Below are 17,582 nucleotides of genomic sequence, written 5' to 3'. Positions count from 1 at the left end.
GACCTTACAGTTTTAACGACTACTCCAATATCACTGAGTTAAAGCTTATTGGTAAAGTATTGTGATTTAACACTTTGTTAATATAAAGTTGTGATTTAGTTTGCACCAAACATGAATTTTGTATTTAATGTTAAAAAACAAAAAGCAAAAATCCTTTAATGTTGTTAAAAAATAAGGTAGAATACAAAAAAGTAGCTTACAATTTAGCACATTTTCAAGTAAAGGCATTTAGTTTTTTCTATTTAATTTAACTTTTAAAAAAATTAATTGAATTGATGAAATAAATTAAATTGAAACATATAAATTTAAAGAAATAATTATTTTAAAATATTAAATTTTCAATTTAATTTATTCTTAAAATTGTTAATTAAATTAATGAAATAAACTAAATTGAAATTAAATAAATTAAAAAATAATTTTAGTGGTTAAAAAAAATTTATTCCATTCTACTTAAATCTTTTACATTAGTAATTAAATTGATGAGATAAATTAAACTAAAATCGAATAAAATAAAAATAATTTCACTTATTTTATAAAAATAATTTATTCATTTCAGTTTAATTTATTTTAAGCTCTAATTTATAATTGCATAGAAAAATTAATTTGACGTGGAATCAGAAAATAAAATATAAAAATGGAAACAATTTTGAATAAGTCTCCTGACTGTTTTATTTTACTTATAGTCTTAAATAATTATCTAAGATTTTTTAAATACTATTAATTTATTCATTCAATTTACTTTATTTTTAAATTATTAATTAAATTGATGAAATAATATTTCAAATAATTATTTAAAAATAATATTAAATAGTATTATTTTTTAATAATTAATTTTTTAAAAATAGATTAAATAGAATAGAATAAAATTTTTAATCACTTTTTTATAATTTCCCCTATAAATTTCACCACAAAATAGTAACCATTCTACCCTGCAACCTTTCAGCCTCCTTTCAAAAACTTAAAAAATAAAAAATAAAAAATAAAACCACCATGGGATTATAATTTACCAGGATATCAAGAGAGAGAGATCATTCGCGACCTCTTTGGACATTACTTGACATATAATTTCACAGATCCTTCAAGCATCTACATTGTTATTATTCTCACAGTTTGAGTAAGCAAAGCAGGTAGACGGATTGAAGATTCAACACCAACTAGGAAAATCCACCCTTCCATTGAAGAAAGCAAGACATACTAGGGAATAACACAGTTCCTCATTATTTTCAAGATCTATTCTGTTCGGCTAAAAGCATGCATCAAACTTCTCAGTTGATAGCAACTCATGTCCCTAAGGATCTGTCGCAGTATCTGCTTGTGATCTTACACCGTGACAGCTTCGTGCACCTCTCCTTTCAGGATCCATTCTTTATAATGTTTTTGAGCTTCTCATTTGCAGCCACAAGTTCTGCAGCTATGCCGGGTTCATTAGCAGAATGTCCTGCATCTGCAACAACCTGTTCAAAGTGATCTCACTTAGTAATTTATCCCAATATATATACATATATAGAGAGAGAGAGAGAGAGAGAGAGAGAGAGAGAGAGAGAAAAAGGAGAAATGAAGTAATGAAATGGAAAATTCCATGTAGTCACATCTACTGGACACAAAGAAAATTGCTCCTGCAGCGAAAACACATCATCTTACAACAAAATCACATCTTTAATTATTGAAAACGTATGATCTCCAAGCATGGATCAAACTTCAATCCAATGCTTCATCTAGCCGCATGCTTCACCCCCAATCTATTTAGACCGTCAACAGAAATAGCAGATGCAATACCAGCCTACTGAATAAAACGTTTTAAGAATTCATACAAAGGCATTGAGATATCCATAATAAAAATTAGTGTCAACTGTCAAGTTAGATCAGCTGAAAGAAATTATGAGCATTTGATAGAAACAAAACAAATTTTGACACAAATATTTGTCAAAGATAAAAGAACAAATCATCAATGGATGGGTTTCTTATGCCCTTACAAGATTTTGCAAAAGACGAATTCAGAAAGGCTTATAACCAGCAACCATATAATATGGATACTTGGAAGGTTACAACTTGTAAGAAAAACTGAAAAGGTCATCTACAAATTGGGTTACGCTGTACTCCACAATAGAACTGTTAATAACTAACACAGAACTCTCCATGATAGTTCATCATCAATGTTGAAATATGCAACAGAGTAGGAGAATCTGCACGCATACACTTCATTGGGAAACAAAAATCTACACTAGAAGATAGGTGCTAACATCAGACATGCCTAGAGACTAAATGAATTGTAGGGGGACAGTGAAACACATCTCTCTCTCTCTCTCTCTCTCTCTCTCTCTCTCTCTCTCTCTCTCTCACAAACACACACACGCACACTTCATTTGCTTTGAATAAAGTATAACATCATCCAGAAATTTTTTGTACCTTAAAATCTGCCTCTGGCCAAGCCTTGTGAAGATCCCAAGCAGACATCATAGGACAACAAACATCATATCTTCCCTGCAAAAGAATTCAAGAAAAGGTTCATCTGGATGAGGCAAACTTCAAGTGCCACCTCCTCATGCTGCTCAAGAAATACTGATAACTTCAATATCAACAGCTTTAGCAGTATCATTCAGACAACCATAAAAAATAAAATTTTGACAATATGGCCAAACAGCAGGAAATGATCATATTATAGATGGAAAAAAACAAATATACTTTATCACGCAGCAATCCTCCAGAAGGCCAATTCCAAACTGTGCCCAAAAATAGGCCAAGAAAAAAAAACAAAGGTAAGCAGCTGCTCACTGAAACAGATGAAATATCAAAAAGGGTACACTGATTGTTTTGAACCCTTCTTCAGGATTAATTGGTTAATCACTGAATCCATCTGTCCACAAGAGCTCTCTGACGGATAGCAATGAAGGCAATGCATACCTGTACAATTGTAGTATTTATATGCCTTATTTTGTGAACATTGTCTAATAGGAAAGAATCTGATGGAAAGAAGCCCTTGTTCACAAAGTAATGGTTTTCAATCCTTGCAAATGCCTGCAAGTGACAGCACAAACATGTCGAGTCAAGATTTAAATCATCCTACCCATGCACTATTAAGCAGTTTGAAATTAACTAGATCAATCTGCCTGACATTCAATAAATTGCGCCAAAAGGATGAAAGATGACAGGTTCACAATATTATACTCAAATATAAAAGTATGCAAGAAAATTATACCATATGGATTAACTTTCACCTGCATTGTTAACATTTCAAGCACCCAACTGAGAAAATTTTCCAATGAACCTTTTTCTTTTAATGCAGAAACTTTGGGCATTTTGAGGCCATTTATTTTAATGTACAAGAATAATACACTTAGTTATTCAATACCGTATAAGTTGATGAAGTTTAGTATGAATATTTTGCATAGTGAAATAGATAAAACCCACTGATTGGACATAGAGCATGGACTCCATGACAAATACCCTAGACATGCCTCATATGTAATTAAATAGGTATTCAATAAGAACATAGCTCATAAAAATTTAAGCAAAATTGTTGAAACTTATTTTCTTTCCAAATAGTAAGTTGAATTGTTTTTTTCTTTTTTTCAAATAGAACAATGCATCAAAATTTTCTTTTCAAAGAGAAAAGGGTAGAAACCTTAATATTTGACCCACAAGTCACTTACCAAAGAAAAATCATCATCATCCCCTCTCTTGATGTTCTCTTCATTTGGAAGAAGATGGGCAGTCATCATTTCCCATTTGGTCCATGCTCTAGCAGCTGCGTACTAAGCAATTATAAAGGCAATGTGTCCATCATTTCTATAATAAGAATCTGGTTCAAATGCAATTTAGAGACATGCACTTGATTCTCATCATATTTCACACTTGTATATGCATAGAATTATAAGTGCGAATTTGAAAATGTAGGCATTTGTTGAAAGAAGATGACAACTCTTAGAGTCTTACTTGTGTTTCCATATCATCAGAGTTCAACCTCTTGCTGTAAGCATCAATGAAACATCCCCTTTCATTTTCTGGGATAAGATCTCTAAATGGTTCCCAAGCTGTACAATGAGAACATATACACAAGCAACTTAAGAATACTTCTACATGTTTAATCAGAATCAATACAATAAAATAACATTTCTCTCCCAACTACTTAATATTTGGTTGTACAAGTTATTTTGCAGCTGAAAAAAGGTTGATATTTCTTTATTGTTTATTATCTCCGAAACAAGGGCTGCACGGTAGTTGTGCAGCCTTCAAATGTCAGATTTCACCTCACATGTTACAAAAATACCCTGAAATGGAGAATTGCTTGCAGCCACAAATTTTCTGTATCTTCTATAAAATTAAATCATAAAAAAGAAATCATCATCATGTCTGCAGGTCTTCAAAAAGCTAATGAATAAGCTTACATGTAAGATTTATTAATGATATCTAATTTAAAACATGCACTGAGTAGCAACTGCCAACTAAGTTCCTATTAGTTTCCACAAAATCTACAATGCAAATTTTAAGTTATATCTTAGATTGCTAATACATTACCCACTATGATATCTAAATTTAGCATACCATCAGGGTAAATAGCCGCAGCACCACCCTCATAAAACCATTCAATCTCTTTCTTTCGCAGAAGAAAGATCCCTCTGAGGACCATGCCAGTAACCTTGCAAAAAATATAAAAATGAACGGGGGACGTGAATCAATTTTACATCATAAGAATTTATTATTATATTTCAAAAAACCTGGTTTAAATTATCTGGGAAATAGAATTTCACTAAAGCAGTTATGCACCTTGTCAGGATGAGCTTGACTGTATGCAAGAGCTAGTGTACTTCCCCATGACCCACCAAATACCTGTATGGTAGAAGAAGATTAAAATCCACCACAAAAAGTTAACATCAAATTTCCTTTCTAAGAATCAGAAAAATATTTTGACCTGCCATTCTGGAATCTCCAAGTGTTCTCTTAGCTTTTCAATGTCAGCAATGAGGTCCCATGAGGTGTTTTCCACTAAGCAAGCATGAGGTGTACTCTTTCCTGCACCCCTCTGTGAAAAAGGAGCACACACTTGCATGATTTAGAGACAAGATGCAGCATATAGTTCAGCTTGATGATGAGTAGCAAGAATATTAACCTGATCAAATAGAATTATTCGGTAAAATTCTGGATCGAAAAATCTACGATTACTTGGTGTGGTTCCTCCTCCAGGGCCTCCATGAAGAAAGACAACCGGCTGCAACAAGGGTTTAATAATATGATAAACAACATGAAAACTCATTGTCAATTATCTTTTGTTCTTTAACAAAAGAAATCATGTATAAATTTCGATAGGAAGAATCACAGGAAGATACTTCCATAAAGACAAACTATTTTAAGTCAAGTAAGACCATTGAATCTAAAATTCATTTTATGCTGTAATCACCTTCTACACGTGCCAACAGCTAGGCATGTAACTTTTAAAAGCATTGAGAATATTAGCATTGTAGAATGCCAGACTTCATTCAACCTTATAATACATGCTACTACTGTCCAAGTCCTCAGTATCACCATCTGTTAAAGTGATCAGGCATATCAGCAGACATTTTCCAACAGGGAAAACTCTTATTACTCTTGTATGTGATAATAACAAGTTCGATCAAGTGATCAACCAAAGAATTATATAAAGACCTCTTTATTTCAATTTAAATCAATAAATTATTCGTAATTATAAGAAATAATGGATAAATATAAAAATATTGTAATATAATATTAAGTATTCATTCTTATATGATCAAAAAATATGTATATACATAAAAAAATATATTTAAAAAATTATATTTTTATCTCTCATATATGTGATAAATTAATAATTAAATGTCCATTTCAATAATAAAACAAATAATATGATATACATCTTTATTAGTTATTTTCTATATAATAAACATAATTTTAACAAACCCATAGGTTAAACAAATGGGCCTTAACTCCAACTATAAAGACCACCGCCACGCCTATGCCAGGCAATAAAGGATTCATCATAGCAATGATATTTCAAAAAGGAGGTGGAGGCCTTCACAAGAAAAATTAGTGGTTCAGTATTCATTTTCACTTGATTTTAGTTTCAAAGCTGCTCTAAACTAATCCACTCCATCAAACAAAGCCTAAGCAGTTAAGCTATTCAAATTTCATCCACCCACCGACCCAACCCCAAAGCGATGATCCGCTCTTAGCTTGCACAAGTGTACCATACATGTCCAAAGTAAATAATACAAACCAAAAAAAAAATTGAGAAACACAAGAAACCCAAATGCAAAATTTACATGAAAAGACTGAAAATTGCAAGTATGGAGCATGACCACTCACATGCCCGCTGGGATTTCCGGACTGCTCATAGTAGATAGTGTGAAGATCAGAAACCTTAAAAAAACCAGTACTATACGGCTCAATTGGTTCATAAAGATTCCGATTAAGCTCAGATGATATCGCCTTCCCCGGTTCCATCAACTCAAAAAGTTGTGATTCACTCTTATACCCAAGATTTCGTACACGTAACACTAAACTCCTTCCTGCACAATTACACAAATCCACAAAAAGAAAAACATAAACAAGAAGAAAAAACACACCAAATCAGTTTTTTAAGAGCTATAAATGCAAAGAGAAAGAGATAAAGGGAGAGACTCAACTGGCGAAAGGATGAGAGAGGGAAGGAAGATGACAAGGAAGGAGAGGGAGAGAGGGAGGAGAGGAAGCGAGTGAAGGAGTGAGTGAAACTGTGGAAAAACTAAAACCTAATAAACCCATTAGTGATTGGGCATCTACACCAATTTCTAAAGTGAAGAATTGAAGAGATAACTTACCAATTCTCTGATTCCCCAATGAAAAAATGCCAGCCTAATTGCATATGATGCTTTGCTTTCTGTTTTATTCTCTCCTGTTCTTTGCATTTGTACACTTTCAAAAAATAATATTAAATAAATAAAACATGGGAATAAGTGGATTTGAGGAAAATTAGAAGATTATTGATTAATTATGTGAGAGTTATAATTTCCTACACTTTTATTTATGATTTAAAATTTTAATAGAATAATTAAGTGAATAATTAAATCATAATATTATTGTATAATAAAATATTTTTTAATTTAATGAAATTACTTTTTATTTTAAAATAATAAGATAAATTTTAAAAAATAATTAAAATAATTAATAAAATAAAAATAAAAATAGAAAATAATCACTTAATACTCTTTAATTTTTCAAAATAACAAATAACCTTGATAAAATAACATAAATAAAAGTGGACAAAAAGATATTTTTATAAAAACCATAATTTTTAGAAACATTTTTCCCTTAATCTTTTTGTCACTTTTTGTAATTATAGTCTTTTTTTTATATAATTTTAGTTAAATTTTAAAAGTTTATTACCAGAAACTCCCTTAATCTTTATTCACTTTTTCTATTTATATTCTTTTTATAATTTAGTTAAATTTTAAAGTTTATTATTTTTTTAGTTCACCTTAAAAATGTTTGGTTTGATTTCTTAAATAAACAGAATTTACTTTTAACTTAAAATATATTTTTTAATTTAAAAATTAAATTAAAAATATATAATTAATTATTTAATAAAAATACTTAATAAGTAGTTTAAGTTTTTTTTATTAAAAAGTTCTTAAAAATAATTTAATTTATTAGACGTATAGAAAGATATCTAATTAAGTGTTATAGATATTAAAATGAAGATAAAATTAATATTTTAAAAAAAATTATTAAGATAACATGATTTTTTACATCGTCGATATTAATTCTAAGATAAATAGATAAATTATTTTTGATTTATTTTAAATAATTTATTTTAACTTTTAATTTAAATTAAATATTAATATATTTATTATTTTCTACTTATAAATAAATTTGACGAGTAAAATATTTTATTTTTTTATTATTTATTTATTTTAAAATTACTATTAATTAAGTAAAACATTATATTATTCTTATAATTTAAAAATAATAATAATAATAGTATCTTTTTAGCAATCTCTACAGCATAAAAATACCACACAACTTTCTATTTTTTTTATTTTGATAAATTATTTTACTTTTAAATATTTGTTAATTAAATATTTAAATTATTTAAAATAATTAATTATTTTTAAGTTAAAAATAAAAAAAAAACTGAATTTTTTTTTTGAAAAGACTGAATTTTTTTAACTATTAAAATGTAAAAAAACATGGATTTTTTTTTTCTCTCTAGTCTTTATTCAACCTCAATTATTCTATTCTCTTGTTAAAAAAAAATATTCTATTCTCAATTTTAACGGTTGGATTAAAAAAATAATAAACTTTTAAAAATAACTAAAATTAACTATAATTATAATTTATAAAAAGCAGGAAATTTTTTTTTTTTTATTTCTTACATTAGGGCTTCTCCAAAAGCTAAAACCTAATGAGCACTTTTTAAGTGTAAAATTGAAGATAATTTACTTATTCTCTTATCCCCAATGAAGAAATGTTTACAACCACTTATTAATTGTTATAATGCTTTCTTTAATATTCTTTTTATTATAAATAAAATATATGAAAAAAAAGGATTTGAGGAAAAATAGAATATTATTTTTTTTTTAATTATATGAGAGTTAGCTTATAGAAAGAGAAAGATATTAGATTTTTTTTTAATATTAAGAAAATATTTTTAATTTAATATAATTTAGTTATAAATTAAAGTTTTATATAATGTCTTGAAAACCTATTACTTCTTAAAAAATAGCTTCCACAAATAGTGAAAGGAAAAAATATTAACCTCAAGACTAATTTAATTGATAAATTGGTTTAAATTTAAAATAACATTTTGTATTTTTATTATATAAATTAAGCATAGACACATCAATAAGTTTTTCTCTAAATTTATAAAGTTTTAAATTTAAATTCTAATAATTTAAATAAAAGAAATAAACATAAATAATTTAATTTAATATATTATCTAGCCCAAACCCAATCCTTCTTATAGCAAAAAATTCCATTAAAAATAATTATTATATTTTTTATTAATATAATCATTATCATTTAATTTTAATTAGGCTGAGTTTGTTTCGTGAAAAATAGCTTATATATAAAAAAATATTTTTTATAGAAAATATTTTTTGAAAAAAAAATTTCATAAAAATATTTTCTGTTATTTAATTACAATATTAAACTAATATTATATATATTTATATATATATATATATGTGTTTTTATATTTTAATAAGATTATCAAAATTTAAAAATAGAAAATCAAAGTTAAAAGAGAAATTTATTTTCTTTAAAAATGATTGATTTTTCTCTTTGACCAACCCATCTTTTTGAGCAACTAAACACTAAAAAATACGGATTTTCATGAAATAAATGAAGTTTTAATCAATAAAATTATTCAATTTTAATTTGTACTGTAATTAAATCTCTATTGGTGAATTGTGATATAGATTCATTCTAAATTGAATTCCAAGTTAACATTAAATCATTTTTATGCAAATTGAAATCAAGAAAATCAAATTTAAATGATTAAATAATCAAACCATAAATGAAATTAAACCAACATATTCACATTGGCAATTGCTAAGGGCATTGCCATCCTGAAGAACACGCATTACATTTGCAAGGCAAAATGTCATTTTGTGTAACTTCAATACAAAAAGATGAGATCTAAATAATACAGATCCTTGTTCTTTCAGATGCTTAAGGTTCTTCTCCTACCTAGAAATCTAAAGTTCTGCTGCAAATTTCACAGGCTGAGTTCTATAATATCAGTAAACTACTAAACTAAAAATTACATGCTCATTACTGCAAGTGAATAAGCTTCAAAAGAAAATTTCAAGTGCTGAGATCATATATGCTGGTGGCCTTCAATTTCTCATCTGGACTAGCTCCACCTTCTTTCTTGACCACAACGACATCTGTAAGTTTATGTGGTTCAGCCTCTTCCAGCATCTGAACTACCATTCTCATTGATGGTCTTAAAGCTGGGATTTTTGCTGTGCAGTGCATAGCGATTTTCAGAACTTTGATGGCATCCTCCCTCAGGTTCTCTGAGATGTTTGAGTCCACTAAATCAAGTGCATTCTCTTTGCTTGTCATTTTGCTGCAAACCCAGTATACTATGTCCTTGTTCTCTCCAAATTCTGGTTCTACTGGCCTTTTTCCTGTGACCAACTCCATTAGGACTACTCCAAAACTGTACACATCACTCTTCTCATTTACCTTGCATGTGTATGCATATTCTGCATTCCATAGCACAGAAAACAGTCAAATTATGCAGCAAGTTCCAAAAAATTATATATAGGAAAACATGACAATTTTGATTATGCACAGTAAATTTCACCAATTTGGACTGCAGAATGTGACTAGCTAGGCAAGCATTTAAATCCTAATCTAAGAACAGAAGAGAGAAGCTAAGAAGTAAATGACAGGGGAAGAGGATTTTACCAGGAGCCATGTAACCATGAGTTCCAGCAATGATATGACTCCAATCTCCACCACCAGCTTGAACAATCTTTGCAAGTCCAAAATCAGCAATCCTTGGCTTCCACTCCTCATCCAACAAAATATTACTTGACTTCACATCTCTGTGAATCACAGGTCTATCAAACCCATGATGCAAGTACTCCAATCCCCTTGCAGCCCCAACTGCAATTGCATACCTTAACTCCCACCCCATCTTGATCTCCTTACAAGAATGTAGCTGATCCCACAAGCTTCCATTGGGTAGATACTCATAAACCAGTAGATTGCTGTCCTCACTTGTTATGCTACAGTACAGCTTCACCACATTCACATGCCTCACAGCACTCAATGTGGCCACTTCTGCATCAAATTCTGTTGATCTGAAGTCCCTTTTTGTCAGCATGGCTGAGCTGCTCCGTAAACTTTTCCGATCAGTACTGGTATTGGATGTCCAAATGTGTTTCACAGCCAGTTCATTGCCATTACCAAGGACAACTTTGTACACATTTCCTGATCCTCCTTTGCCAATTAAATTCTCCGATTTAATGGCATCAGTGATGTCTCTTTCACTAAAACTTAGTACTCTAAACGATTTCATATCCCAAGAACTCTGCTTCAGTGGATGATCAAGATTCTTCAGTCTTTGCTTCGCAAGCAATAACCAACCAGCAGAAATGACCAAAACTAGCAGTCCGGCTGCTAAACAAGATAGAAGTACTCGAAGGTGACTGGAATTGCTAGAAGTGGCTGAACAAGGTCGAATATTCCTGAAATTATTGCTACATAAACCTGGGTTTCCATCAAAGCCTTCACGAAAGACCTCAAGGGATAAAGATTGAGGTATGGGACCAGTCAGCTGGTTATTTGATAGATCAAGATTGCTTAGCCTCAGAGATGATAAACTAACTGGAATTTGACCAGAAAGTTTGTTGTTTGATAAATTCAAGGAGTTTAAAGTAAAAAGAGATCCCAGACTCTTAGGTATTTCCCCGGAAAATGAATTGCCAGAGAGGTTTATATCAGTGAGGGATACACATGAGCCTAATGAATCTGGTATGGTACCAGAAAACAAGTTTCCATTCAAATAAAGACTGTTTAGTTTCTTCAATTCACCAATACTTTCCGGGATTCTGCCATGAAATTGATTTGAACTCAACTGGACTGACACCAAGGAAGAAGCATGTGAAATTGCAGCAGGCAACTCACCAGAAAATTGATTGTTAGCTAGAATTAATAACCCCAGAGACTTTGCATTAACTATATCAGTTGTCACAGGACCTTCAAATAGGTTCATGCTAAGATCAATGATAATAAGGTTTGGCAAACCCCATATTCCTGCAGGGACAGTACCTGAAAGTGAATTGTTGTTTACACGTAAACGAATCAGAGACTTACAATTCGCATAGCTATCTGGGATTTGGCCTGTGAACTTGTTCTGCAGGATAAGAAGGTCAGTCATTTTTCCATTCTTGCACATATCTGGAGGTGTAGGACCTGTCAAGAAATTCTCTGAAACATCGATGTAAATGAAGTCGCTCCAAGAGCCTAGCTTCTGAGGAAGTGAACCGGTGAATTTGTTCGTATAAAGAGATAACTCTGTTAGGTACTTCAGTTCACCAAATTCCTCAGGAATCTCACCGGAGAATTGGTTTTCAAATAGTTGCAAAGAAGAAAGCTGTTTCAAGGATTTCAACTCTCCAAGCTCACCTTCAAGCTTATTATGTGAAGCATCAAAATTCACCAGGTTTGTGAGATTGCTGAATCCTACCGGAAGTTTCCCACTCAAGGAATTGTTATAAATCTCAAGTTGCCAAAGCTTGCTGAGCTTTCCAATTCCTGCTGGGATTTCTCCAGATAAAAGATTATCAGAGAGTTCAAGATTTTGAAGCAGAGTAAGATTTGATATACCCTCTGGAATCTGGCCTTTGATGCTACAATTAGTAAGATAAAGCCAGTACAACTTGTTAAGCTTCAGAACTTCAGCAGGGAAGGAGCTTGTTGCATCGAATGGGTTGTCTCCAAGACTTAAAAATTCAAGATTGGTAAGATTCTCCAGTGAATACCATGGGAATGACCCTGAAAATCCACTACCATTTAAATTCAGGATCCTCAATTCTCGTAAACTAGACAAGTCAGGAACCTGTCCAGAAAACAAATTCCCACCCAAATCCAAAACCTGCAAGCTTCTGCAATTCTTCAAGTCCTCAGTGATGCTACCATGAAGAGAATTTGATCCTAAAGAAATCTTCTCCAGCGATTGCAAAGCACATATTGAATCAAAAGGAAGAACACCCTGAAGCTGTTGTTGGGAAAGATTGATTTCCTTAACGAGTCCATTAGCATTGCAAAAAATTCCAGTGAAGCTGCAAACAGAGTTTTCTCCTGTCCATGAGCTGAACACATTAGTTTTTGATTTGTTGAGAGAGGCCTTCAAGTTCAAAAGCATTTGAAGCTCATCTGATTTGGTTGGAGAAACTTGCATAAGAAAAAGAAGAAAGAAAAATACCAAAGAATAACATTGCCGGGAATATTTTCCGACCGACATGCCGGCGGGGCTTATGAGAGTTTTAGGGGGCGAATTTTTTTTTTTTTTTTCAATGGTCAGAGTTTGTAGTAAGAGAGCAGTGGAAATTCAAGATTTGGTAGGCTATTACATATTAGGCACGAGGTTGGATTGAATATTGGGGTGAGTTTGTCCATGCAATGACAATTCATGTGAAAATGTACATGTGAATACCTTCATAGAGAAGGAAAATTGGGCACGTAAATGCCCTTTTCAAGGGAACAACTCCTCGCGTTTTATGAAAAATATATTTTTTAATTACTTTATGAAAAATATATTTTTTAAAATAATAACTGCAATATTAAGTAGACCTTTATTACTTTAGGGTAGGCAAGAGATGTCAGGCTGCGAAAAAAGAAGCACAAAACTGGAAGGCTACGGCCGCCCAGATTGACTGCCCGCCACTTGGAAATCTTATAGTGAAGAAGGATGACTCCACTCCACTCCTCCCTTATACCTTTTGTCAAAATAGTCCACCACCTACTACAATTTCTGAAGCAGCTCGTTAAACAATCCAGTTCCTTTCTTTTCATCCCTTGGAAGATTCCAGGTCTTATTTATTCAAAATATTATACAACTCAACTCAACTAAGTTTTTATCCCAAAAATTTGAGGTTGATTATACGGATTTGCTTTCTCCACTCTAAATGATTTTGGCTTAAATCCTCAGAAATATGTAATGCTTCTAGGTCATGTTGTACTACTCTTCTCCAAGTCAATTTAGGTCTACCCTTTTTTTTCTTTCTATCCTCTAACCTTATGTCCTCTACTTGTCTAACTGGAATCTCCGTATGTCTACGCTTCACATGACCAAACCACCTCAATCTCCCTTGTCTAAACTTATCTTCAATTGGCACCACTCCTACCTTTTCTCTAATACTCTCATTACGGATTTTATCTAGTCTAGTATGACCACTCATCCACCTTAACATTCTCATCTTTGTAATTCTTACATTAGACGTATATGACTCTTTCAGTGTCCAACACTCACTACCATATAACATAGCCGGTTATATGGCTGTACGATAAAATTTTCCTTTTAACTTATTGGGAATCTTACGATCACATAAAACTCTCATAGCACGTCTCTACTTCAACCATTCGGCTTTAATCCTATGACTAACATCCTCCTCACATCCCCCATCTACTTGAAGGACTGAGCCTAGATATTTAAAGTGATTACTTTGGGACAGTACCACTCCATTCAAACTAAATTCTTTCCTATCACCAGTTTGGCCTTCACTGAACTTGCAATGCATGTATTCTGTCTTCGTTCTACTTAACTTAAAACCCTTTGACTCTAGAGTACTTCTCTAAAGTTCTAGCTTTCTACTGACTCCTTCTCGTGTCTCATCTATCAAAACAATATCATTCGCAAACATCATGCACCAAGGAATACTCTCTTGTATATGTTTCATTAATTTATCTAAAACTAATGTAAAAAGGTAAGGGCTTATGGCTGATCCTCGGTGTAATCCAATTGAGATCGGAAAATCTCTTGTATCCCCTCCCACTGTGGGCACAATAGTAGTTGCTCCTTCATACATATCTTTCAACACTTGTATGTACCTAATAGATACCCTCTTTTGTTCTAACACATTCCATAAGACATCTCTTGGAACACTATCATAAGCCTTCTCCAAATCAATAAAAACTATGTGTAGATCTTTCTTCACATCTCTATATTTCTCCATCAAGCTTCTAATGAGAAAGATTGCTTCCATAGTTGAACGACCGGACATGAAACCAAATTGATTGAGAGAGATAGAAGAATCATGACATAGTCGATGCTCCACAACTCTCTCCCACAACTTCATAGTATGGCTCATGAGTTTAATTTCTCTATAGTTTGAGCAACTCTGTATGTCTCCCTTATTTTTAAAAATAGGTACTAAAATACTCTTCCTCCATTTATCAAGCATTTTCTTTGAGTTTAGAATTTTATTAAATAATTTAATTAACTATGCCACTCCCATATCTCCCAACACACTTCCATACTTCAATTTGTATTTCATCGGGTCCACAGGCTTTACCCACTTTCATTTCTTAAGTGCTTCCTTTACTTCTAAAGATCTAATCCTTCTAGTATAATTCACATTCTTTTCTATTGTTCTATAATCTATATTCACGCTATTATCATTTTGACTATTATTAAAGAGATCATTAAAATAATTTCTCTATCTCTCTTTAATGTCCTCATCTTTCACCAACACTTTTCCTTCTTTATCCTTAATGCACCTAACTTGATTGAGATCTTAACATTTCCTTTCTCTCCTCCTTGCTAATCTATAAATATCTTTCTCCCCTTCTTTAGTTCCAAGTTTCTCATATAACTTTTCAAAGACCTGTGCTCTTGCTTGACTAACTGCCTTTTTGGCTCTTTCTTTGCTATCTTGTACTGTTCATATGCCTCATTATTATCACATTTAGGTAATTTCTTATACCATTTCCTTTTTCTCTTCACTGCCTTTTGTACTTCCTCATTCCACCACCATCTCTCTTTTGAGAGTGGTCCATGTCCTTTAGACTCTCCAAGTACTTTTCTAGCTACTTCTCTAATCTTTGATGCCATCTGTATCCACATATCATTGGCCTCCATATCCAGCTTCCATACTTCGGACTCGAGAAGCTCATTTTTGAACTTCACTTGCTTTACTACTTTGAACTCCCACCACTTTGTTTGAGCTACACTATTTCTTCTAACCTTACTTGAATTGTTCCTAAACTTGACATCCAAAACCACCAACCAATGTTGACTTGTTAAAGCCTCTCCTGGAATGACCTTTCAATCCTTGCATAGAGCTCTATTTGTCTTCCTGGTTAAGAGGAAGTCGATTTGGCTTCTATGTTGCCCACTTTTGAAAGTCACTAAATGTGACTCTCTTTTTATAAAGTAGGTATTTGCTAGTATTAGGTCGTATGCCATAGCAAAATCCAGGATGCTTTTTCCCTCCTCATTTCGACTGCCAAAACCAAAATCTCCATGAACATTCTCATAACCTTATCTATCACTTCCTACATGTCCATTCAAATCTCCACCAATGACAACATTCTCTTCATTCGGTATGCTTTGCATTAAATCATCCATATCTTCCCAAAACATTTGTTTACTCTCACTGTCGAGTCCTATTTATGGGACATAAGTACTAACAATATTTATTGTTTCTCCTTCTAGTACTAGCTTTACTAGTATAATTCTATCTCCTACTCTTTTCACAGCTATTACTGCATCTTTCAATATCCTATCTATGATTATGCCCACTTCATTCTTGTTTCTCTCCTTTCCGATAAGCTACAGTTTGTACCCTGAATTACCCACTTCCTTACTTTTCTCTCCTACCCATTTAGTCTCCTGAATGCAAGCAATATTCACCCTTCTCCTTTCCAAGATATCCACAAGCTCCATTAATTTTCCTATAAGTGATCCAACATTCCAAGTACCAACCTTGATCCTCCTCCTGCTCCTTCCTAATTGGTCTCCTTCTATGATATCTTCTATTATTTTCTATGTCTATCTTGTGTTCTGTTCCACTATCTGTTCTAGTATCTGTCCTATGGACTAACTTCTTTACCCACACCCGTCCATGATGTGAGAACCCTTGCTCACTTAACACCACACCCGGGTGCCAGCACGGCGCATTACTTTCGGTGAACGCCTTACATTCTTGCATATTTCTCACTACACTCGGGCTCCGATGTAGCGCGTCGTTAGTATAGGACACCCCAACGTTTATATCATTTGAATCCATATTATAAGGTGTGACGAAATTTTTACGCTGGTTGTCACCTACCGCAACCCTCCTCCTTTATCCGGGCTTGGGACCGGCTAAGCGCAAACTACTTAGGCAGAGTTTTATTCAAAATATTATATTTCTTAAAAAATAAAAAATAAAATTACTTGCTTTAAGGAGTAAATTATTTGATTTTAAAATTATAGAGACTAATTTATAGGTTTAATCAAATTTTAGAGATAAAATTACCAATAAAATAAAATCTCAAATATTAAATTATTTTTGTATTAAAAATAAAGTTAAAAATATTTTAGTTATTTTTACTAAAATTAATAGTAACTTAACAAAAATTTTAACGACAGGACTAAGTTATAGGTTTTATTAAATTTTAAAAATTAAATTATTTAGCTTTAAAAATACATAGATTAAATTATATATTTTATCAAATCTCAGAGACTAAATTATAATTTATCCTAAATTAATTGACAAATTCATTACACTTCCCAAAAAGTTCTACCACTTTAGTTTACTTATCATCAAATCTTAAAACAACTATCAGAATTGGATATTTTTCCCCAAAGAGATTTCTTCTTGAAAAATCTGAATGGGTTTTTCTTTTTCTTCACTTTGTATTTACCATTCTTGAACTTATATTATTTCTTAAATCAACTCCAATTTGATCTAAATATCAAAATTATAAATTTTATTTTTAAATAATTTTTTTAAAAAAATTAATATTTTAAAAGATCAAACGCAAAACAATTCGAATTATTTGTCAATTTGATCCGAAATCTTTTATATGGCAATGAAATTGGTAAATCAAATATTCTACCTGTAAGCTGAGTGTCTCAAACTAAATTAATT

The 17,582-nt window shown here is 31.8% G+C and overlaps 2 protein-coding genes across 2 annotated transcripts; both read right to left on the bottom strand.

The window, feature by feature from the left end:
• Positions 1-973: 973 nt before the first annotated feature.
• Positions 974-6,812, bottom strand: LOC110647262 (proline iminopeptidase). Its single transcript, XM_058134830.1, has 10 exons — positions 6,316-6,812; positions 5,108-5,206; positions 4,910-5,020; positions 4,765-4,827; positions 4,543-4,636; positions 3,934-4,031; positions 3,651-3,752; positions 2,902-3,015; positions 2,407-2,481; positions 974-1,454 (listed from the first exon to the last, which is right to left on the bottom strand). Exons 1-10 carry the CDS (start codon positions 6,451-6,453, stop codon positions 1,353-1,355), a joined length of 996 nt encoding a protein of 331 aa, XP_057990813.1. The 5' UTR covers positions 6,454-6,812; the 3' UTR covers positions 974-1,352.
• Positions 6,813-9,506: 2,694 nt separating this feature from the next.
• Positions 9,507-13,188, bottom strand: LOC110647263 (receptor-like protein kinase 7). The gene is made up of 2 exons (XM_021801007.2): positions 10,408-13,188; positions 9,507-10,202 (listed from the first exon to the last, which is right to left on the bottom strand). The coding sequence occupies exons 1-2, from the start codon at positions 12,968-12,970 to the stop codon at positions 9,796-9,798; spliced, it is 2,970 nt and encodes a 989-aa protein (XP_021656699.2). The 5' UTR covers positions 12,971-13,188; the 3' UTR covers positions 9,507-9,795.
• Positions 13,189-17,582: the final 4,394 nt, after the last annotated feature.

Source organism: Hevea brasiliensis, chromosome 14 (genome assembly GCF_030052815.1).
Source record: "Hevea brasiliensis isolate MT/VB/25A 57/8 chromosome 14, ASM3005281v1, whole genome shotgun sequence".
NCBI lineage: Eukaryota > Viridiplantae > Streptophyta > Magnoliopsida > Malpighiales > Euphorbiaceae > Hevea > Hevea brasiliensis.
The sequence above is the reverse complement of the archived record's forward strand: the minus strand, read 5'-3'. Positions and strand labels throughout refer to the sequence as shown.

Excerpts from the sequence above, each read along its gene's own strand:
- LOC110647262 (XM_058134830.1), bottom strand. The coding sequence starts at position 6,453 with ATGGAACCGGGGAAGGCGATATCATCTGAGCTTAATCGGAATCTTTAT. Across the intron at positions 4,828-4,909 it reads TGGAGATTCCAGAATGGCAG|GTATTTGGTGGGTCATGGGG; the intron begins GTCAAAATATTT and ends TCTACCATACAG. Across the intron at positions 4,032-4,542 it reads TGCGGCTATTTACCCTGATG|CTTGGGAACCATTTAGAGAT; the intron begins GTATGCTAAATT and ends CTCATTGTACAG.
- LOC110647263 (XM_021801007.2), bottom strand. The coding sequence starts at position 12,970 with ATGTCGGTCGGAAAATATTCCCGGCAATGTTATTCTTTGGTATTTTTC. Across the intron at positions 10,203-10,407 it reads TCATGGTTACATGGCTCCTG|AATATGCATACACATGCAAG; the intron begins GTAAAATCCTCT and ends TATGGAATGCAG.